General features: G+C 41.7%; 3 protein-coding genes across 4 annotated transcripts in view; 1 reads left to right on the forward strand and 2 right to left on the reverse strand.

Moving 5' to 3' along the window:
- Nucleotides 1–163: 163 nt before the first annotated feature.
- On the reverse strand, nucleotides 164–6,863 carry Cc2d2a (Coiled-coil and C2 domain containing 2A). 2 transcript variants are annotated; one of them, XM_017619428.1, is made up of 10 exons: nucleotides 4,995–6,863; nucleotides 4,184–4,926; nucleotides 3,897–4,132; nucleotides 3,715–3,835; nucleotides 3,473–3,647; nucleotides 2,681–3,400; nucleotides 2,364–2,602; nucleotides 2,129–2,252; nucleotides 1,150–1,403; nucleotides 164–247 (listed from the first exon to the last, which is right to left on the reverse strand). In XM_017619428.1, the coding sequence occupies exons 1-9, from the start codon at nucleotides 6,732–6,734 to the stop codon at nucleotides 1,212–1,214; spliced, it is 4,290 nt and encodes a 1,429-aa protein (XP_017474917.1). In that variant the 5' UTR covers nucleotides 6,735–6,863; the 3' UTR covers nucleotides 164–247; nucleotides 1,150–1,211. The 2 variants fall into 2 exon arrangements, with proteins under 2 accessions (XP_017474917.1, XP_017474916.1); XM_017619427.1 differs by having other exon boundaries at nucleotides 2,681–3,647; nucleotides 4,199–4,926.
- A 1,998-nt stretch (nucleotides 6,864–8,861) lies between these two features.
- eIF3b (eukaryotic translation initiation factor 3 subunit b) lies at nucleotides 8,862–11,859 on the reverse strand. Its single transcript, XM_017619432.1, has 4 exons — nucleotides 11,647–11,859; nucleotides 11,144–11,459; nucleotides 9,532–11,084; nucleotides 8,862–9,457 (listed from the first exon to the last, which is right to left on the reverse strand). The coding sequence occupies exons 1-4, from the start codon at nucleotides 11,756–11,758 to the stop codon at nucleotides 9,369–9,371; spliced, it is 2,070 nt and encodes a 689-aa protein (XP_017474921.1). The 5' UTR covers nucleotides 11,759–11,859; the 3' UTR covers nucleotides 8,862–9,368.
- Nucleotides 11,860–12,153: 294 nt separating this feature from the next.
- Spred (Sprouty-related protein with EVH-1 domain) overlaps nucleotides 12,154–22,714 on the forward strand; it is a 44,664-nt gene continuing 34,103 nt past the window's right edge. The window contains 2 exon segments of the mRNA XM_017619433.1: nucleotides 12,154–12,332; nucleotides 14,015–14,520. Coding sequence (XP_017474922.1) covers nucleotides 14,501–14,520 — 20 coding nt within the window. The 5' untranslated portion in view covers nucleotides 12,154–12,332; nucleotides 14,015–14,500.

Raw genomic sequence — 22,714 nt, forward strand, 5'->3', positions numbered from 1 at the left:
GAAAAAAAAATGTTTAAAAAATAACCACCAAGCCTGCAAAGCTATCAGGCGATCAAGGCGATTTTGTTATGAAATTTGTACTATACCTAGTATGTATGTACTTATGTATGAATAGGTTAGTTATGCATGTAGTAGGTCTTATGCCAACAAGCGGCATTTTCTGCACTATTTTATTAGGAAACCCTTTATCAGTAACAGCGAACCATTTTTTTTTCACGGAAAAATAGATAAAATTATATTTGCAGGCCTGTAGATAAAAATAAGTATGTAAGTATGTATGTTATATTCAAATTTGATTTTTAAGTCTATTTTCTTTTCATTTCAAAAAAGAGTTTTATTTATCATTACGCAGGACCAAAAAAAAAAATCGATGAAAGGTTCTTTTGACCAGACCAGGTGTTTTATATGTTTTTGGGGTCACTGAACACGAATCTGTAGTTCTCAATAAACCTGGCGGATTTTATGTGACAGACAAAATTTTATAACTATTCATGAATTTATTTAATCTTGGCAGTCAGGAGTTTTTAGGGTCGCTTATTACGAATATGAAGTAAAACTTTCAAACTCTAAAATGACGGATCGAATTAAAAAAAATATACATATTGAATTTGAAAGTAATCGAATAACATAAGAAATTTTTGGAAATTTAAAGTCAGTGGTCATGTTTTAAAACACCTTTTGGCTTGAGATTCGTAATCAACAACCTCAAAAACCTATATGTACGTACCACTTTTTATATTTTTTATTTTACCCTCTATATACAAAGTTTTATATAAATTTAATGATTGCAATTCGCAATTTTGAAAATCGAACTTTAAGTTCGTAATCACCGACCTCGAAATCCCCCGGATACCAAGTTTTATATAAATTCGAATTTTTTTAATTTCGGTTGCCACATAAGCTCCTTCATATTGGTTTTAAAAAAACTGACTTCACATTCGTGATCAGCGACTCTAAAAACCCCTGGATTCCGCTGGAACTTTTGAGGTTAGAAAAAAATCTTGACGCGATGGACCAAACCGGACTTCAAAAATATGGATACAAAAGAGGTGGCCTAGTCAAAATAAACTTTAATCGATTTTTTTTTTGTAGTCCCGCGTTATTAGTCCCACCTCAAAACATTTAGTTTATGCATAAAATTTGACTTACCTGCAGTCAGCTCTCTGCAAATCTTTCATATATTGACACGCAAAATATTGTTCTTATTTCTATTAAAACCGATTTGGTATTACCGATATGAGAAATATCCACACTGAGAGCACATCGTTGGGATAAATGTGGATGTGTGTTGCCAAACAAAATTCGACACGTTTATCTGTATTCAAATGTATGCCAGTGGACTTGATACGCTCCGAAATTGATGTTAAATTTGTGTAGGGAAAGTTGAGCGCATAACCGTAGATCTGCATGAATGGAAAATAACGACGAAATTAAAATTTTGTTTAATTAAATTGGGTTTGGTTAGATTTTATTATGGTAATTGCATGTTGACAGTAATACTTAAAGGCAAATGTTTATAGAAAAAGACCTGCCGTATTTCCACTTGGCATAACATGACGAAAATTTTAATCACAAGGTTGGGCATTAAAAACCCTCGTGTCATGACGTTAATATGTACTAGGAGTATCGGTTACTGTCGAAATTCCACCGGCTTTTTGTAGTGTTTTTTTTTTAACAATTTCTCTATAAAGCATATTTTTATAAAAACTTGATAGTCAAACTACCCAATCCTGAAAAAATTTCAATTTTGAAACCACAAAAATTCTCTTGGAAGATGCAAAAAACAAAAAAAAGCATTTCTAGTTCGCTTCAAATTTCAGAACTTTGTCTTAAGCTTAAGATTAACCGGAATCTTAGCCTTTTTCGTATTCGTATTCATATCCGTTTTCACTTTCGAAAACTTGTCAAACTATTCTTCCAAAGTCTAACCGACAACTAACAGGTGGGAAATAGGAACTTTGCAAAAATGCACAATGAGGATTGGTTACTCCTTAACTGTAGATCATATTTTTTACACAACATTTCAGCTCGTGAAAAACATGTTATTTTTCTACTGCTTCAAAATTTATGTTGAAACTGGAATTGTCCCAGAATTAAGTCCAAAAAATATGTAGACCTTTTTAATTACCTTATAATTAGGGAACTCGGCTGCTATTTGATCTGCATATTTGGCCTCCGCGTATGAACCATTACCGGAAGTACAAAACTGCTCCAAGTTCTGAAGAATGCTTTGAAGACGTGGCTGAAAAGCGCTGGTTTATGTAAGAGTTCGAAAGAGGTTAAACTAAGGTAAACAGCTGGACTTTTTTTAATTTTGGAAAAATTTAAAATTTCAAATACACTTTCTTCCCACCACAACTTACCGATTCCAAATGGTCTTACGCATTGCGCGCCACGAATTTATTTTCTTCATTACTTTGCGCTCAATATTGCGCTTCAATTCAAAAGTATTGCAGCTAAGCTGATAGCTATAGTTCAACTTTTGTACGCCACCTAAAGGAGCAGGGTTGCGTTTACTGAAGGCTGGCAGCCAAAAGGATGCATCGTTGAAATTAAAATTTGTCATTGTCACGCGTGATTCAGCCTGTATGTTGCAATATAACTGCAGACAATTGAGAGAGATAAACTTTTTTTAGACACAGTTCGGCAATCACATTCCTTCGAACGCACACACACTTACATTGTCCTGCGCCACCACAAGGCATATCTTATAAAGCGGACAAAAGGCATCACGTGTGCCATAACGCTTGGCAGTGTACGGATCGATCAGTAGCAGCTCACCCTCCTCACTTCTAAACAAAACAAAAGCACATTCGCCATACGCTGCCGCAAAGCCAAGCACCAACCAGCAACTCAAACCAATGCTGAGCAGGAAATTACACAGCAGCACACCCAAATCCTTCACCGTACCCCAATTGGTATCCAGTACACACTGATTGTTTAGCCAAATACCTTCGAAGGATGCACAAGGATCGAACCCCTTCAACACATTCAGCTGCGCGACAAAACGGCAGACCAGCTCCAATTGATGTTCGCTCGTCTCCAGCGGCAGTGGTACTGGCTCTAGGAGACGCGTCAGGCATACACGCTTACCCTTGGCTGTGCAAACCAGCGGTTCGATGTAACGTTGTGGACGCAGCTCCTGCACTTGTAGGCACCATTGTTGCAGCTGACGACGCACCTCTTTCAGTTCGGCGCATTCGAGGCAAGCGGTATTTAGACGCGGCAGCGTTACATGCGGCTCAATGCTCATGTAGTACCAGAGGCGTACGGTTTCTTTGATTTCGGGGAATTGCTCGATGGTTATATTGACGTCAGCTTGCGAAGTGATGTGTTCCAACGTGGGTTGTTTGTAGCCGAGCAGCACTTTGGGGGTATTGAGTTCGAGCACACCCTCAAGCTGGAAACCGAGAAAAATAAAATAAATGGCAGCGAGTTGGGAATCGAACTGCGTGTGAGACATTCTGCAAACCTTTTGCTGCGACAGCAATGCGTGGATCGGAAAACGATATTCACCCAACCAATTGGTTTGTATGCGCTGATAAATATCCATATTGCGCACGCTAAGATCCTCGTTAACGTGGTTCTCGACCACTTCGTCGAAAAGTGAAATCTTGAGATCATCGCGCAGATCAGCTAAGCTACCGCTGGTGGAACAGAGTAGTTATGAAAACTTTATGACAGGCGTAGAAAATTATGTAGGCCATCAAGTACCTTAACTCTAAAATAAGCTGTTCATTCCATGTCGGATTCGAGCCCTCGACAGTTAGCGAGCGACAAAACTTGTCATTGTATCTCAAAGCGATGAAAGGTCGGACGTTGGAGTATTTATAAACTAAAAACAATATCGAAAGCTTAAAGCGCTTTGAAGAAAAGTGTCTGCGTCGCAAACTTACGTTGACTCACGAACATATTTGGGCTTTCGTTACTGCGCTCTTTACTCTCGCTATCCGCTGAGCTCGGCATGCGCACCGGTATCCCAGTGGCGCGCACAACATTCAAAACGATCCTGAAGTTTTGGCAAGCATTCATATCCAATGATAGCGCATGCGTTACGACCGGTTGTTGGCTCAGTGGCGCTCTTAGTGTACGTTTCGGGTTGAAAATTAAACTTAAAGCTTGGAAGAAAGTGCTGTGAAATGTAAAAAAGGGAATTCATCAGAAAAATGCACAGCAGTCGCACCTCTCCGTGACGCACCTCCAACTGGCCGGCACATCTCCGATCAGTAGTTGTTCCACACTCGCAGCTGCTGTGCTCAAACGTGCGCACTGGCTACGTATCACTTCATAAAGTTCCTTCAGATATTTCTTGCCCTCATGCTTGTGCAAGTCGATCGCATCCATCCAATCGCCTGCTTCAATGACCGCTTCCTCCTTGTCGGGCCAATCGAATTCGAGCTCATTGTCGAGCGGTGCTATGAAGCGCAGGTCACGCGTGCGTGCATCATTTTTCAAATAACGCGAACGTAGCAGCTTGTAGCGCCGATTGTTTTCTAACTCTCCAACGGCGCAGAATTGTAGGAGTTCCTCTTCAAACGTGCAGGTGCGAATTGGCTCGGTTAGTGACCTTTCTGTGGGCTCTGCTGCTTCAGTTGTCGTCTCGTCTTCATCGACATGTGAAACATTTTCGTCAAACTCCGCAAACAACTGTTCCACTTGCAATTTTCGTGCACGTGCTCGAATTGAAGGTGAGCTTGTTAGCGACTCGGCGGCGGTTGTAATGCTTGGCACATGCCAGCGAGCACCGAAATCCGTCTGCTCCTCGCATTGGAAACGTATAGTGAGGCGACCGCTAACCTTAGGCAGTTTTTGCGTCTCAAATGTGACGCGTTGCTCCTCCGTGTCAGCAGTCTGCAGCGCGTGCGGTACTGGCACTTGGATGTCAACAACTTTGCGCGCCGCATGCAGCCGGAACTTTTCGTAGAGCTGCAAAAAGCAACATTTAAAAGTACAGAATAAAATAATCGCCGCCTAAGCACAGCCTCTTTATTTACCGCTACGCGTATGTCTCTTGGCATACGACGCTCCAGAAACACGCCAAACACCTCGTTTATTGGTAGCCGTAAATCGGGTTCGATGCGATAGCTCCGCGTTGCGCTAACAAACTCGCCATCGAAATATATTTTCATAAAGAAACTTTTTAGACGCCGCAGCCCAGGCAGATTGTAGAACTCCTCATTGCAGACGCGATGTAGTTGCACATGGATCTTGGGTTCGCCCGGCACGCACAAGCACTCGGCCAGCTTGGCGCGCAGTTCCGTGGATAGCTGCGTGATGTCCGGTTTGCGTGGCTTCACCGGAAGCTCTGCCAAGTCCGCCTTGCGATCGCGCGACTTCCACAGTCGCTTGGCGCGATAGTAAATCTCCAACTCTTCGCGATAAATCTCATTCAAATCCGTTTCGAAACGTTCCGCCCAGCGATGACTTTCCGCCGCCGCATTGGTTGCATCTTCCTCCACTCTGATGCGCAGCTTGAAGCGCGTGCACTGATACGCCTGCGTTTTCCGTAGCTGCTTCAACCGCACCCAAATGTCGAGTATATCTTTTAGTAGCCGCTTGGAACGCGCCTCTTCCGCATAGAGCGTATTGCGTAGCACACGCACACCGTGCAGCTGCTGCTCGAGTTTGCGCGCACGCCGCTCTTTTGTGCTCGCCAACTCTAGCTCAGCGCTGCTGTTCGCCTCGCGCTGCAGCAGCTCATTTACTACACGGCGCTCCGTTTGCAGCTGTGCGCGCAGTTTCTCACAAACACGCTCCTGCTGGCGATGCGCATACTGCTCGTAAAGCTCCTCCAGCTCATTTGAGATACGGTGTTCTTCCAGCAAATGTGGATGCGCGGTGAAGAGCAGCTCCTTCAAGTATATGCGCACGAATTTGCGTGTGGGTATCTCGTCCGGTTGTCGCGTTGGTTCGCAGAAGATCGGATGAAATTTGTGGGTGCAAAAGCTGCGATAGAGCGTTCGGTCTTTCATATAAAGCGACGCGCCCGATTGTACGCGCTTGAGCTGTTCCACTAACTCTTTGCACACCGGCTCATCTCTTGCGCGCCGCTCTGCTTGATAACGGTTGAGCATGCGACATGTGTTGGCGCGCAATGACTTTAGCTTACCAGCATCTTCAGCGGTACGTGCAGCCAAGGCGATATCCGGCATGAGAGTGGTGCCAGGTTTGAAAAGCAACGTAGTGTCTTGCATAAATTTGTCAGCCGCACGCAGTCGTACTAGCACATCTTCATCCACTTGTATATATGTAGAAGCGGTGTGTTCACGTTGCTGCGTAGATGCAGCTGAGGCGGTGTGCTCGCTGCCGCTGGAGGAATCATCGTCCTGCGTATCGGCGCCTGTTAGGTCATCCTGCGATGCGTCCTCTTCCGCCTCCTCAGCATTTTCATCAATACTTCCTTCATAACTATCCCTTTGCCGCTGGATGTGCTCTCGTTTCAATTTCAACTTACGCGTTGCAGAGCTCGCTGTTTGTATCAACTCCTCCTCATTGTTGCGGCAAAAGAAGTCCAAACTACGTACTAGCTCATCTGCGTGACGGGATTGCGGGCTGCTGTCGATCGAAAGACTTGTGTTTTCCAGCAGCAGTTGCACCTCACGCTCGTTGTCCTGGTACTCGCGGCTGGGTCGCGATTTGCGACGCTTGGACTTTGTGCGACTGGTTTGCGTTTGGTTCTTTAGCCGTTTGCCCTTCGCTTGCTTCTTTCGGCGTTGAGCTTGACGACCGCTCATTATTCGATTTTTTTTAAATTAATTTCAATTTATTTAGTCAACGTGGAAACTTTCACAATGGAAGATTTGCATTTGTTGTGTAAAGTGGAATGTTTGCCCGTTTTAGTGGGTTTCCAAGGCAACATCGTGTGAAAAGCACAATTGTTCGTNATTGCTTCTTTCGGCGTTGAGCTTGACGACCGCTCATTATTCGATTTTTTTTTAATTAATTTCAATTTATTTAGTCAACGTGGAAACTTTCACAATGGAAGATTTGCATTTGTTGTGTAAAGTGGAATGTTTGCCCGTTTTAGTGGGTTTCCAAGGCAACATCGTGTGAAAAGCACAATTGTTCGTATGGGATGAATGTGGTATATTTTTATTATTGATTAAAGTAGTGTTTATGAAGTTTATTTTTATGTAGTTCATCCATGAAACCGTAGAAGTTCCTTTCCTGTTGTTTTATATGCTGCTGAAGTTAATGCAAAAATTACTTTTTGAAATGNGTTGATTAAAGTAGTGTTTATGAAGTTTATTTTTATGTAGTTCATCCATGAAACCGTAGAAGTTCCTTTTCTTGTTGTTTTATATGCTGCTGAAGTTAATGCAAAAATTACTTTTTGAAATGGCTGTTAGCGTCTTTTGATTTCGAGCCAAATCACAGTTGAGACTTTTAAAGGTAACGTGAATCTCCTTGTCCCCTACTGGAGGCCGATAATCAATACCTTAAAAAATTGCCCATCAGGCAGCCTGGACTCTGATGTTGTTATTGTATTAATCAAGGCTATCACAGAATCCACTGAAGGCCGATTTTTTCGTGGCTGCTGGCTGCTGAAGTGTGTATTTCCCCAACAGACTCAGCTATACTAAGAGTAAAACTCCAAAGCAAGTAATTTTAGCTATTCAGCGCTTTACTGAGATACACGCTGAAAAGCACTGATTACCTGAAAAATCGGATGTAAGAGTTCTAAGCTATTCCGCTAATGCAGATAGCAGTTACACTCCGGTTAAGACATTCACGAATTCAGCGTTGCAACGACTGGTTATAGTTTATGATTATATTTAACAATTTTTATTGAGCTTGGGGCCATTTATAATGAAAAACTTATTGTGGAAAAGCAACAATAATTTCAAAAAATGGTACAAGTGATAGCTATTTCGGAAATCACCACATTTCCTCATCAGACTTCTTTCAGTAGGATTCGAACCGACGATCCCACTGACTCAGCCAGTTGCCTACGCACTGTGCTAAGTTCGGCTTGTGAATTCTTGTTGCTTTTTTCCACTAATTCATTTGTTGAGCCAACTACAATCAAGCGCAGCTATTCCGGTGCAATTTAAACTTGATAATTTCGTTGTTGGTTTTGCTGGTTTTTGTTAATAATTCTATTATTAGAATGTTTAACTTTTAGGAGTCCTCGTTCTTAAGTTATTTGTTTTTGCTATTTTATGGCCTTGTAACAATTATATTCAACAATTTTTATTGAGCTTGAGGCCGTTTTTAATGTAAAACTTATTGTGGTTTATAATTATAGATTACTTCTGGCTATCTTATAAAAAATTGGTAGTGTTGTTTTATAGTTCTTTGGCGTCCCGCTCCCTTGAATCGACCGAAAATATGCCACTCCACCTTCTAGTTGTATGCAATGTTATTTCTAAGCGACACGCGAGAGAAATCTAGGCCTAATGTGGCCACAGCACGAACACACTCACTCCATAATACACTTCTAAACTTTGTGAGAAAATGTTCTATACTATATGTAAAGTAACAATTTCAAATTAATAATCATTAAGTTCGTACGAAGCCTTGCAAGTTGCAACACTTAAAGATAATCATTTATTTTATTTTCAACGAATAAGCAATGCAACTCTTCGCACTTGCCTTTCTTCACGAAATTTGCATACTGAATAAAAGATACACAATTTTTTTTTGTTTTTTTTTTCGTTTTTCTTTTGCTTATGGCATACAAATATAGTGCAAATTTATATTTAATTTTGTTAAAAATCAGCATAATGAGTACAGCATAACTACCAGTATAGACATTCACTAGATTTGTTAACATTTTATAAGAAAATTACGGTCCTATATGTATATACTACGTAAATGTGTACTTGTACGCTTCAAGTAAAATTAAATACAAAGAAAAATAAATTAACAAAATGTATAGGTATTTAGATAAATTTTAAGGCTTTATACTGTAAAAATTACTATACAAAACAGTGTTAAGGGAGGGAAGAACGTGGAAATCGTCGGATAGCTGTTATTTGGCAGCTTACTGTTAATTTTGATTCGAAAAAATTACAATTACAATTTCAGTTAAAGATAAGTCCAATATTGAATGCAATGTTAATAAAAAAAATAAAAAATCGGACGCACTTGTGGTATCTTGTGCGTCGGCAACGCGTGCAGCGTTAGAAGTTAGTATGCCAAATGCGTCTGAAAGAACTCTTGTATAAATATAAATAATAAAAACAAGCTGGTACACGTTTTCTTCGCTTGTTTTTCTTCTTATTGTGTTTGTTCAATCAGTGCCTTGATGACCTTTATATTTATGTAGTATTTATTGTTGTTCTTTTTTTTATGAAAAACTACGCCTTTGTAAATCAATTTCAAAGGCGTATGCTTTTTTGGAAAATCGCAAACCTGTTGGTCGACTACTCGAGCACAGTTACTTCTTCCTTGACTAAAAATTCAACGACTTCTTCATCAACTTCCTCGGTATCCAAACTGTCAGTGTCAACGTCTGTATTAAAAAAAAAAAAAAAGCACACATATTAAGTTCATTCAACTGTTTTATTTTTGGCGTTTTAAACTTACGATTTCTGAGCTGCATACGGCGGCTCTTCTGCTCCTTCCATTCCGCAATACGCTTGTTGCGGTACTCCATAAACTGCTCGCGCAATTGTGCACGCTTCTCAAGTAGTTCCTTCGAAGCACGTGTAAGACGCAAGCGATCCTTTTGTTCAAATATTGGGTAGTATTTCTTCAAGCTCTTTTTGATATCCTTTTGTTGTGCTTCCGTTAACAATGTGGGTGGACGAGGGCGCCATAAAAATTGTACGAAATTCTTCAATATGGTGCGTCGTATTATACGTCCCTGGAAGGTATACATATTGAATCCAGTATCTTCCTTTACTTTCCACGCTGATACTCCAGTCACAACGTATCTACCGGTTGGGTCCCATTCGACTTCAGAGGCGCGGAAATGATCGGGCGATGCAGAGATAATGAAATCGTTATTGGTGTCCACAAATTCAAAGGTACCCATCGAGAGATTAGCCATTACAATGAATTGACCCCGTGGTGACCAGAACAAATGCGTACATGACTTCTTTTCCAACTTCTTAACAAGTGTAGGTTTTACACCTTTGTTGACCTCATAGAAGCTAACATTTGCGTTACTCTGTTCTCCATGGATAATGGAGAATTTGTTACCTATTGGTTCCCAAGCAAATGCAAGAATTAATTCGCGTATCTCCACCGAATCCACAGGGATCTCTTTTTCGCGCATATGGAAGATTTCGAAATTGTAAAACATGCCCAGGAATTTTACATCTAATTCCTTCTTGTCTTTCTTCAATTTCGAGTAGCGATCAACTTTTACGCAGAGGTAGTCACCAGATTTTTGCCAGTGTAGCTTACAGTCAGCCACATGGAAGAGGTTTTTGTTACGTATTTCACGTTTTTTGGGAATCTCCATCAGAGTGACACGAGCGGGAATTTGATTCTGTTCTTCAACCCAATAGGCAATCACATTGTCCGTAGGTGACCATGAAAATCCGCGAATACCAGGAATCTTGATTGATTTCAAATCGAGCAGGTAAAATGAGGGTGTTTCGTAAATATGTATTGAGTTGTCGCCCAAACGTGCAACAAACTTATCGTCGTGCGACCAGCGGAACATTGACAAAACAGACATGCCATCTGCGACGAATGAGCGTTTCTCAACACCCGTACGAATATCCCAAATTATGACCTTTTGACCGGTAGGCGTTGGCCCATAGGTGACAAGATAATTCTCACAAGGTGAAAACTCTACGAATTGTGTGCTTGGATGTGGGAACTTCTGAATTTTTTGAAAGCTGCTGCCTCCCCAAATTGCTACACCGGGTTTATGAAAGGTGACCACATAGGTACCCAGTGGCGACCATTTGACAAACGTATCAGTAAAACGCTCCCGAGACTCTAATTCATTGGGCTCTGGAAGTGTATTCTGCCAAAACGAAACCTGAACAGAGTTGGGCGCAGTTTCAGCGGCTACGCTGTATTGATCGTAGGCATCGGGATCAGTAATGAAGGTGTACAAATCATTCTGTACCTTGAAGGGTTGAGGAGTAGGAGGATCCCATTTTTCCGGAATATTTTCGTACCTGAATAAATATAGGAATATTTAGATGTGATATTAATAAATCATAAAAAAAGCACTTACTTCTGGAAATCGGTGAATAAATTAACGGAGAAGGTGTGGTTTTTATCAAGGCGATGGTTATTTAAGGTCTTGACCGCCTCTTCAGCCATGCTGGCGTTCTTGTATTCCATGAAAGCGTAACCCTTAGTCTTGCCTTCATCATCCACAGGGAACACTACATTCACTATTTCGCCGCATTGCGAGAACAATTTATGAATAACCGACTTCAATTTCTCCAATCGGGATGGCTCTACCTTCGGAATGTTGTCTACAACAACAACACTTTCAACACCATCCGTCTCCAGAGGACGCTGCGCCAACATATTGGCCAATAGCTCTGTAAATTACATAGTTACAAGCTTTTATATTTTTATTACAACTTATGATTAAGATTTTTGCACAAATGTCAAAATTATTCAATTTTCACTGCTTGCAACCCATTTTGAGGTTATGTTGCTAATAAGGTACTTGGCGTGCAAATTCGCTGATCAGCAGCGGTGCAGTAGTGCTGCGCTGGCACTTACCATCGTCGGGAATATCGTCGACATAGCCTTCGGGATCTTCGAAATTTGGTTCCTCTTCATAGTCCCCATCATTGCCATCGGCTCCGTACTCTTCACTTTTCTTTTTAGCCATATTGGACACAAAATTTGCACTTTTTCTAAAATTTCCGACCGCCTTCAGTCATCAAAAGTACGCACACCGAACGAAAAGAAACTATTGCTGTTAAGTTGGCTGCATTGCAAGTGGAAAATGACAGCGCTGTCAAACATCAAATGAATAAAACCCAAACCGATTCCGGAGTGTATTGTGGCGAATACTGCGGCAACATAAAGCGAACAACGAGAAATAGGNAGCTGTCAAACGTCAAATGAATAAAACCCAAACCGATTCCGGAGTGTATTTTTATCTCAAACCGTTTACATGAACCAACGACTACAGATCACCTAATCAGCCATCGTTGTATTTNTCTCAAACCGTTTAGGATGTCAGCAAAGAAAGACGTCAAAATGAAAAATAGGGGCGACAACCAGCAGCAGAGCAGTTGCAGCGCAGTCAAAGTGGGCAGACGGAACGACGCGGATCAGGAAAACTAGTGGTGGTGAAAATGTTCACGCAATTTTTTAATTAAGGAGAAAATAAATAAATTCTATAAAAATAATGTAGAAAATATCGCAATAACCCAGAGGATGAATAAAGTGAATGTTAGGTATGAAAATTGCAAATGCAAATTAAGTGAGATGTTAAAAAATCTGCAGAAGCAAAAATGAAAATTTTAAGAAGAAGAAGCAGTGGTAGAAGTGGAAAAGTTAGGAAAATTCATTGGTGGTGTTTGCTATGCGATTGCCAATACACATATGTGGCTCAGGCGTACGTTTGCTTGTGCGCGCATGAAAATTTTCAGTCTTCCTCCAAAAACGACAGTTCGTGTTATCCAATATAGAGAAAAAATTCCAATACACGCTGGGGATTGTTGAAATCGACGCGCCCAGCAGCGCTCGCGTTGACATAAGTATGCACCGCATACTAAATAATTTTTGGAAGTTTTTGTTACTTGCTTTCTAAATTTCCTGGTATCAATAACTAATGATACATATATCTTTGTATACGTATACAAAGGATAAATATGAAAAAAAGAGATATTTCGACTTGTTAAATTATGGCCCTGCCCAAGAATACCATTCAAAAAATAGATAGTCAGCAAATGCTGTTGTTGCCTGTGTCACCAAGATGTATCTGAGAAGGACATTGTTGTTAAAACTCTTTTCTAAAGTCTTTCAAACTCGAAAAGAAAGGTCCACCACACACACAAGTGTTTTACATAACAAAATAGATAACTAAAGTTTTTAGGTGCTAGAAAAAATATAGAAGTATTATAAAATAGTCGAAAATATATTCAGTCGTAATTTCAAAAGGATGAGCCGAAATTTATATGCTTTCGGGCACAAGTTTTTGGTCAACGAAAGCTGTAGCTGCAGCGGTGGCAGAGTTCGCTCTCTCGTGTCTGCGGAAATCTGCTTAAAAAGAGAGCACCGACCAACAAACATTTTCCTGTGTGTATATAAATTTCATTGTGAAAAAAATGAAGACAAAATGGCAAAGAACAGCAAAAATCTCAGCGCGGTCACAAACAATAGAAGCCACAACATTGATAAAAGCACGCAATACCAATTTGTATATCATCCTATATACACACGTATGGCTGTATGTACATTGTGCTTTTCAACAACTCCAGCAACAGCCGCAAAACACAGCAAAGCAAAAATCCCATTTACGAAATAGCAGTAAAGAAAGAAATAAGAGAAATCGCCCAAAAAATCCACTTTGTTGTTCTTGTTTCTGTGTCTACTCTTCCAATCCTGTTCATCTTTCATTTACTGCGTTTTAAGCGTATATAGCGCAGATTTTTTTGTTGTTGCTGTTGTTTTGATTTTTCTGTGATGGAGTTCGTTGGAGCAACATTTCATTGCTGCATCCACAATTTGCTGGTGGCTGCTGTTGGCTTTCTCAATTGAATGTGCGTTGCAGTCGTCGGCGCAGCAATGGCTGCCTGTCTCTTCACATTTTGGCTGTTTCGTTTTTGTTTTTGCATCTTTGCTGTCGCTTTTGGCCAAAACCACTTTGCATCGCCCACCAGTTTCAAGGCGCTGCTAACAACAACTGTAGAATTTTTCAGTGAGGTATCGGTCTGAGTTGTCATGAGAATGAGGCAGCTCTGGAATTGATGCAAATGATATAACTGAATGCCATTTCAGCGATATTTTGATTTTAATTTGTTTAGGCTGAAATGTGAACAATAGACAAGGTATTATCCCCTCCATACAGTAATAGAAGAAATAAGGAATTACATAAATCCACTAAAATTTGTAATTGCGTGTGATTGGTGAATAGCGGCGGCTAAAAACATCACCCCCCAGCAGACGACGTCCACTGTCTTCAACTTGTGCGTGCCAAAAAATGATAAAAATAGAAAATTAGTGCAACATCGGTGAAAAAAAATGAAATAAGCCACAATACGCAAAATACGCTTAATTATTCAATAAAACCACCATCACAATCATCAATACAACTCTTCGCTAGTCGGCGTCAGTCGGTCGGTCACTGGATCCATCGATCGGGCGATCGTTGGTCAGTCACTGGTTTTCGTTCGTTAAGTCCTTCCTTTGGTCCGTTGCCAAAAATAAAAACTCCACTGTAACGTGCTCGGAGTGAGCTATATGGTTTTGTGTCTGCAGTGAAGGCGTTCGGTCGGTCCAGTCGGTTGGGTCCAGTCGGTCGGAAGTTTATGCAGCTCTGAATGTCTTTATGCTTTAATCATGGTGAAATTGACCACCGACACAATACGCTACCACATTAGAATCTTTCTGATTACAAATCATGACAGAAGGACATGAAAGGTATGTATGTAAATAACTAATAATAATAATATCTAATAGGTATAAGCAATATTTTTATTCAGCCTTATCATAAGTTTCATTTTCCCCGAACAGGATCACTTTTCACTTTGGGTTTCCATAGTTTTACTATGGGTGGATGACAAATTTTCGGGTGAATTTTTTTCAGGCGAAACTCAGAATAAGGCAGATTAATTTTTGAGTTCCATATCTAAAAGGAAAAAAATGCTCAAAAAAATTTAACAGATTCCGATTTAAAAAGAAAAAAAGCCTCACATAATGCTCTGCAAGCAATTCTTAGTAGGGAGCCACAGATGTGGACACCCGATCCGACACTTGCTTGCAGAGGAGCCCTCGCCAAGGCATGTCAGAAGGCAACTATAAGGCTGCGTTTCTCCAACTCAATTTAGTTTACCCATTTTTTGGACTTATTCGTATTCAGCATCTAGGCTAAGCCAATAATTAGCCTACGTTTTAATCAGCTTATTCTTGACTTAAGCAAACTCTGGACCCGTCATCATACCGACAGGTTTTTAGCGGTGTTCACAGGGAGCCAGTCTCAAGTTACGTAGACTCCACACCTGTGAATACCGTTCTGGGCATACAACCACCTGACGCCGACAACAATAGCCCATCTTAGCTCTGGCTACTGCAAGAGGTTAAACTCATACCTGAGTAGATTAGATGCATATGTGCCAAATGAGTGTCCGGCATGCGGGGAGACACCCTACGACTCGACACTTCTCTTCGTGTGCCCGGAAAACCTCACACGACTATCGCCTTTGTCCCTGTGGACATACCCTATAGAGGCTTCACGCTTTTTGGGGCTTCCGTGTACAGCTCTTAACGCCATAACCATTCATATAACTCCCGGTCTTAAGAGAAACCGCCCCTGTGAGAGAAAAGTCCAAGTAGCGTCAGTCATCTTCAGAGACAAAACGTCAAAACCAAATATAATTAAACAGTGGGTTCCACAGAGTGGTCTCCTTTCACAGCTTCTGCCCAATTTCTATATTTCGAAGCTCCCTCAGCCACCAGAGGTAGTCTCCATCATTTCATTTAATGACGATTTTTAACTGCAAGGAGCCTAACCCCGTCCCTTACGAAATCATCGGGAACACTTTTCAGCACGACTGTGAACAACCCGAAAATACTCCGAGTGACCTTTGCTAGTCTGCTCTCTTTCTCGGCGCACACAACCGCAATTGTCAATACTTAAGAGCAGGGTTATTGCGAATATTATTCCGAAAAAAAGTTCTTTCCGGATAATGAACAAATCTTCTTCTTCTTCTAAGCGATTTTGGCCGAGTTCAGCAAAGCACGCCAGTCGTTTCTCCTCTGTGCCAACTGACGCCAATTGGTAACGCCAAGTGAAGCCAAGTCCTTCTCCACCTGATCTTTCCATCGCAGTGGGGGCCTCCCTCTTCCTCTGCTACCACCAGCGGGTTCCGAGTTGAATACTTTCAGAGCTGGAGCGTCGGTGTCCATTCGAACGACATGACCAAGCCAGCGGAGCCGCTGTATTTTAATTCGCTGCACTATGTCCATATCGTTGTAAAGCTCATACAGCTCATCGTTCCATCGTCTGCGGTACTCGCCGTCGCCAACGCGTAAAGGACCGTAAATCTTCCGCAAAATCTTTCTCTCAAACACCCCAAGAGCCGCCTCATCGGATGTTGTCATTGTCCATGCTTCTGCGCCATATACCAGCACGGGCATGATGAGTGACTTATAGAGCGTGGTTTTCGTACGTCGAGAGAGGACTTTACTCCTGAATTGCCTACTCAGTCCAAAGTAGCACTTGTTGGCAAGAGTGATTCTACGTTGGATTTCAATGCTGACATTATTATCGGTGTTAATGCTGGTTCCCAAGTAAACGAAATTCTCTACTTTCTCGAAATTGTAACTGTCAACAGTGACGTGGGTGCCAAGGCGCGAATGTGCTGACTGTTTGTTTGATGACAGGAGATACTTCGTCTTGTCCTCGTTTACCACCAGACCCATGCGCTTTGCTTCCCTATCCAACTTGGAAAAGGCAGAACAGACTTCGCGGTTTTTGTTACCGATGATGTCGATGTCATCGGCATAAGCCAGCAATTGCACGCTCTTGTAGTAAATTGTTCCTGAGCGGTTCAGTTCTGCAGCTCTTATTATCTTCTCCAACATCAGATTAAAGAAGTCACATGAAAGGGAGTCGCCCTGTCTGAAACCCCGTTTTGTGGCGAACGGCTCGGAGAGGTCTTTTCCAATTCTGACGGAGCTGGTGGTATTGCTCAACGTCATTTTACACAGCCGTATGAGTTTTGAGGGGATGCCAAATTCAGACATAGCGGCGTATAGGCAACTCCTTTTAGTGCTGTCAAAAGCGGCTTTAAAGTCGACAAATAGGTGGTGAGTGTCGATCCTTTTCTCGCGGGTCTTTTCCAAGATTTGGCGTATTGTGAATACCTGGTCTATGGTGGATTTGCCAGGTCTAAAGCCACACTGATAAGGCCCAATCAGTTCATTGACGGTGGGCTTCAGTCTTTCACACAATACGCTCGATAAGACCTTGTAACCTATGCTTAGAAGGCTGATCCCGCGGTAGTTGGCGCGAATGGCGGGGTCACCTTTCTTGTGGATTGGGCAGAGCACACTTAAATTCCAGTCGTCGGGCATGCGTTCATCTGACCATATTCTGCACAAGAGTTGATGCATGCACCTTATCAACTCCTCGCCGCCGTACTTGAATAGCTCAGCTGGCAGGCTGTCAGCTCCAGCGGCTTTGTTGTTTTTCAGCCGCGTTATTGCTATACGTACCTCGTCATAGTCAGGCGGTGGAACGTCGACTCCGTCATCATCGACTGCGGGCTCGGGTTCTTCTTCTCCACAACTTTCCGTGCTGCTACCATTTAGTAGGGCGGAAAAGTGTTCCCTCCATAATTTAAGTACGCTCTGGACATCAGTTACTAGGTCGCCATTATTGTTCTTACAGGAGTGCGCCCCGGTCTTTAAACCTTCCGTAAGTCGCCTAACTCTCTGGTAAAATTTTCGGGCATTCCTCCTGTCGGCCAGCATTTCAAGCTCTTCGCACTCACGTATTTCTGCCTCTCTCTTCTTGTTGCGGCAAATACGTCTCGCTTCCCTCTTCACATCCCTATAGCGGTCCCACATAGCGCGCGTTGCGCCCGATCGCAGCGTGGCCCTGTAGGCGGCATCTTTTTTCTCTGCAGCTTCCTGACACTCCTCATCGTACCAGTTGTTCTTTCGGGCTCGCTGAAATCCGACTACTTCTTCGGCGGCGGTACTTAATGAGCGGGAAATGTGGTTCCACTGCTCGCATATGTCGGTTTGTTGAAGAGTGCTCTCTGAGAGCAGGTGTGAGAGTCGAGTAGCGAAAGCGCTGGCTGTCTGTTGTGATTGCAGCTTTTCGACGTTAAGCTTTCCTTGCATATTTGGGCGCACATTTTTTGCTGCACAGAGGCGGGTGCGTATCTTGGCTGCAACAAGATAGTGGTCCGAGTCGATGTTTGGGCCTCGGAGTGTGCGTACGTCTAAAACACTGGAAGCGTGCCTTCCGTCTATCACAACATGATCGATTTGGTTTCTCGTTTTTCGATCCGGAGACAGCCACGTAGCTTGATGGATCTTTTTATGCTTGAACCTAGTACTGCATACTACCATGTTTCGGGCCCCGGCGAAGTCGATCAGCCTCAATCCGTTGTCGGACGTTTCGTCGTGGAGGCTGAATTTTCCGACGGTGGTTCCAAAGATCCCTTCTTTGCCCACCCTGGCATTGAAGTCGCCAAGCACGATTTTGATATCATGACGGGGGCAGCGCTCGTACGTGCGCTCCAAGCGCTCATAGAAGAGATCCTTGGATGCCTCATCCTTCTCTTCCGTCGGGGCATGGGCGCAGATGAGCGAGATGTTGAAGAATCTCGCTTTGATGCGGATTGTGGCTAGACGCTCGTCCACCGGGGGGAACGACAGTACTCGGCGACGGAGTCTCTCTCCCACCACAAATCCAACTCCGAATTTGCGCTCCTTTACATGGCAGCTGTAGTAGACGTCGCAAGGCCCCAGACATTCTTTGCCTTGCCCCGTCCAACGCATTTCTTGGATGGCGGTGATGTCAGCTTTTGTCCTTACGAGGACATCAACCAGCCGGGCAGAGGCACCTTCCCCATTAAGGGTCCGGACATTCCAGGTGCATGCCCTCAAATCGTAGTCCTTTAAACGTTTGCCGTGATCGTCATCATAAGGGGGGGGTCTCATCATTGCTGGGACAGGGGTGGTTTCGCAACCAAATACACGTTTATATAGCGAGCCGCTTGCTCCAAGCAGACACCCGCTTGCAGCCGCACCTACTGGTGAACAGACGCTGCAGACTTCAGTGAGCCCTTAAACCGAATAAGTCGGAGTGGCCCCACCGAAGCTCCCTCTCTTTCTGCCGTGACCCAAGGCTCCACTCGGATTGGTTACCGCATCTCGCACATGGATTGCTCACGTTGCCCAGAGTGCGCGAACGAGGACACAAGAGTCGGGATTGAGTATAGCCATGCAACTGTAACTGCATACCCAGCGCAACGACTATACCCCATTGCACTCCATGAACAAATCGCTTATCCAAATCAAACAAGTTTGGTATCAAATCAAAGAGGACTTAAATAGCTTTAAAACTGAAATGTATAAACGAGCAAACCCACATACTGAAAAATACTTCAATGAAAATTTTAATTAATTACCATAGAACAAACCTTGTGTCAGGTATATTCATTTCTTTAGTATTAAATTATAAAAAAGTATAAATAGAGGTCGCTCGCTACTTCTGTTTAAAATCTATTTCAGTCCTCTTTTATATGATACCAAATTTGTTTAATTTGGACAGGCGGTTTGTTTATTATCCGGAAAGGACTTTTATTTCGGAATAATATTCGCAACAACCCTGCTTAAGAGTACAGAGCCGCAACATCGCTTGGTCGCTGGGGAGTAGTACGACGTAGTGGATGAAGCTACATTCCTGCCAAAACACTGCACTCCGGACCGCCGCGGAATGACTTCTGGTGTTGCCTGAACACCACATACAGGACGTGGTCCAAATACTCCCCATTCATAAAACAACCATAGAACGACTACGCTCTGGATGCTGGAGGCATGCGGAGAGTAACCCCACCTCGACACACCGCCTAAACACCACTCAACTAACACCCCTCGACCCCTGGTCCAACCCAGTCCGTGGAGCACACTTCTTAGGCCTCCCGTTGGTTGGGATTGATAACCAGGACTAAGAGCCGCTACAACAACACCCACAACCAGAAATTGAATTCAACTATGCTATGAACCGAATTTCTGGTAAAGCTTCTTGGTTCAAGGCGGGATTTCGAGTTTTTTGTCCGCCACACTTTTTACCACCTGGTCAATAAAATCAGCCTAGAACTGGTAATGAAAGTCGACGTCGCGAAAATACCGGCAGTGAACCTCGTTAAGATGCCAGGCGCTTAAACATATCGCACACCATTTTCAAAAGGGGCACAACTCAAAATTACACGTTTGTCAGAAAATGCGAAGAACTCTTTCTTAGCACATGCTAATCATATGTGCAAGGGAAACTTAACCTTGGGGGTTTTTTTAACAAATGTTAACAAAAATTTGTTCTAGCTTTTGCTGAAAGGTAAATAAAAGCCTTGTGCACATTTTTAGCGCATACTTTCAACAATGCCAAATTTAGAGTTGTGCCTCTTTTGAAGACGGTGTGCGATATGTTAGTGTTTAGCCAGTTTTATGCCGACTCCGAACGGCGATTGTATTTTTATGACAAGCTGTTTTTTCATGGCAGAAATACACTCTGAGGTTTGCCAGTGCCTGCGACCGCTGTTAAGAAAACCCCCTTTTTCATATTTTGTTGCGATGTTGCTTTGATCAGGGCTTGAACCCAGGCCCTGCGGAGTGGAAGCGCGCACTGCTTACTACTACACCACAGCGGGTGCGTCGCAGAAAAAAGTTGCGGGTTTTTCACCGGAATCATAAAATGTATTTTATTTTAAAATTTCCGCCAAAATATTTCGGAAAAAAAATGTTAAAAATTATTTATTCCGTTGATAAATTTTTTTAACTCTTCTATCATCGGAAGTGATTTGTTGGAAAAAAATAAACCAAATTTAATTTGTTAAAACTATTTTGGAGCTATTTTCAAATTGCTCCAGCTAACGTGAATCTTAATATTCTTAATTGTGTATATTATCTGTCATTTTGCATCGCAAATTAAAAATCAGAAAAAAGTGGACTTAGCTCTTTTTCACCTTTAGGTAGCGATATATGTATATGTTCTGTTGGAATTTCCATCGATTTTGTTTATATTTTACAAGTTTAACCAATAAAAGTTAATTATTTTTCATTTTTCATTTAATTAGTATCTACTTATGTATTTGAGTTGAGTTTTATTTTTTTGCTCAAAACAAATATTATTCTGCCATGTCCTGAGTTTCGACCGAAAAAAAATTCACCCGAAAATTTGACATCCGCCCATAGTAAATACATGGAAACCAAAAATGAAAAGTGAACCGATTCGGGGAAAGTGAAACTCATGTTACAAATATTAGTAACGTAGAGCCGCTGAGAGACACGTTTAGCAATTTTTTTCAAGCTTTGTAATTAATTAAATTATGATTAAATTTAATGGTAATTTGGTAAATTTTTTTTGAATGTTTATAATTTTTGGACAAAGTTTAAAATTTGGATTAAAAATCAATAAATATTAAAAAAAAACAAAAGAAAAATAGTCAAAATTTGTCAAGATAAAGCACTCTTGTGGGCAACTGTAAATGTAAATATCTTCGTTTAAAGTACAAAACCGCGTATCGTCATTCTGCAAAACCGCGTAACTGACATTGGCTGCCGAAAATTGGATTTGCTCACACAAGCTCTTGGCTCAAGCCTTATCCATTCGTCCTGAAATATACATAAAAGAGAATCATCATGAAATATGAGTGTTTTTACTCACCAGCAAATAATTTATGCAACCTCACATACGCGGTTTTGCTTTTTGTTGATACGCGGTTTTGTGCTTTAAACGACGATATGTATGTGTATGTGTTTGCAAGCAATAATTTAGTTTACTTTTCTGCGATTGAGTACGCTTTAGCGCTAAGTATGCATGAACAGTGGCGCTTGCACGATGTGCCGCCCATTCAAATGAGTCATATTTGCCCACAAACTTATAGTGCCTCGATTTGGATTGTTGGTTGAAGTGCTAAAGTGTGCCATTGAAATTCAATAGAATGAAGTCAAAAGGCATTTCCGCTCTGCATATGTATATGTAGCCGCTATAGTTTTAATTTTTTTATTCTACTAAATACTTTTATTTTCAACAAATAACTTATTAAAATTCGGAAAGCACTTGAAAATTGCTTTTGCCTGTTTATTCATGGTTGTTTTGATCGTAAAACAAAATTGCGCACATGCTTATGAAGCCATAAACAAAAAACCAAGCAGCGTCTTCCAAACGATTCTACGGCGTCGGTCGATCGTAGCTGAATGAAAGCGTGAACGGGTGTATGTTTTGAGCCAGATAGCCAGACAACGTTGAAAATAATAAACTATGGAAGATCACGTTACGTCAGTATCCATATCTGAGCACTTAAGTGTAAGCTATTTCCCAGTCGGAAACAAGTGACTTTTTTTTAAATCAAACTAATTGAAAAACTACTTTGAAACAAGTGAAGTGAGTAAATGTTTCGAATTTTGATACCCTTTTTACCAAAAGAAACAATTTGTGTCTTGGATGTATGAAAAAGCATCTGTGAAGTGCAGACCTAAAGCGTATTTAAATGAAACATAGTGACTTTAAAGTGTTTTAATCCAGATGCATTTTAAAGTAGTTGGAATCAAATGCAGAGTCGGACAATCGGCTCGCTGCTTGCACACAATTCAAACTGAACATTTGAAAGCACACTTACATGTCTGGCTGTGGCTGAGCGTGCAGAGGTGCTTGCTGTTATTTGTTAGCTTCCAGAAGGTGCGGGTTCAAATCCCATCAGAGGCAAAATGTTGAAATGAATTTTTTTTTTTTGGCTTCGAAATATGAAAAAGCATTTGTGAAGTGCAGAACGAATGCGTATTCAAACGAAAAATACTGACATTGAAGTTCTTTAAACCAAATGCATTTTAAACTAGTTGAAATAAAATGCAGAGTCGGATAATTGACCTGCTCCTAGGA

The sequence above is a fragment of the Rhagoletis zephyria genome, unplaced genomic scaffold (assembly GCF_001687245.7).
Source record: "Rhagoletis zephyria isolate East Lansing unplaced genomic scaffold, Rhagoletis_zephyria_1.1 Rzeph_scaffold_01864, whole genome shotgun sequence".
In the NCBI taxonomy this organism is placed as follows: Eukaryota; Metazoa; Arthropoda; class Insecta; order Diptera; family Tephritidae; genus Rhagoletis; species Rhagoletis zephyria.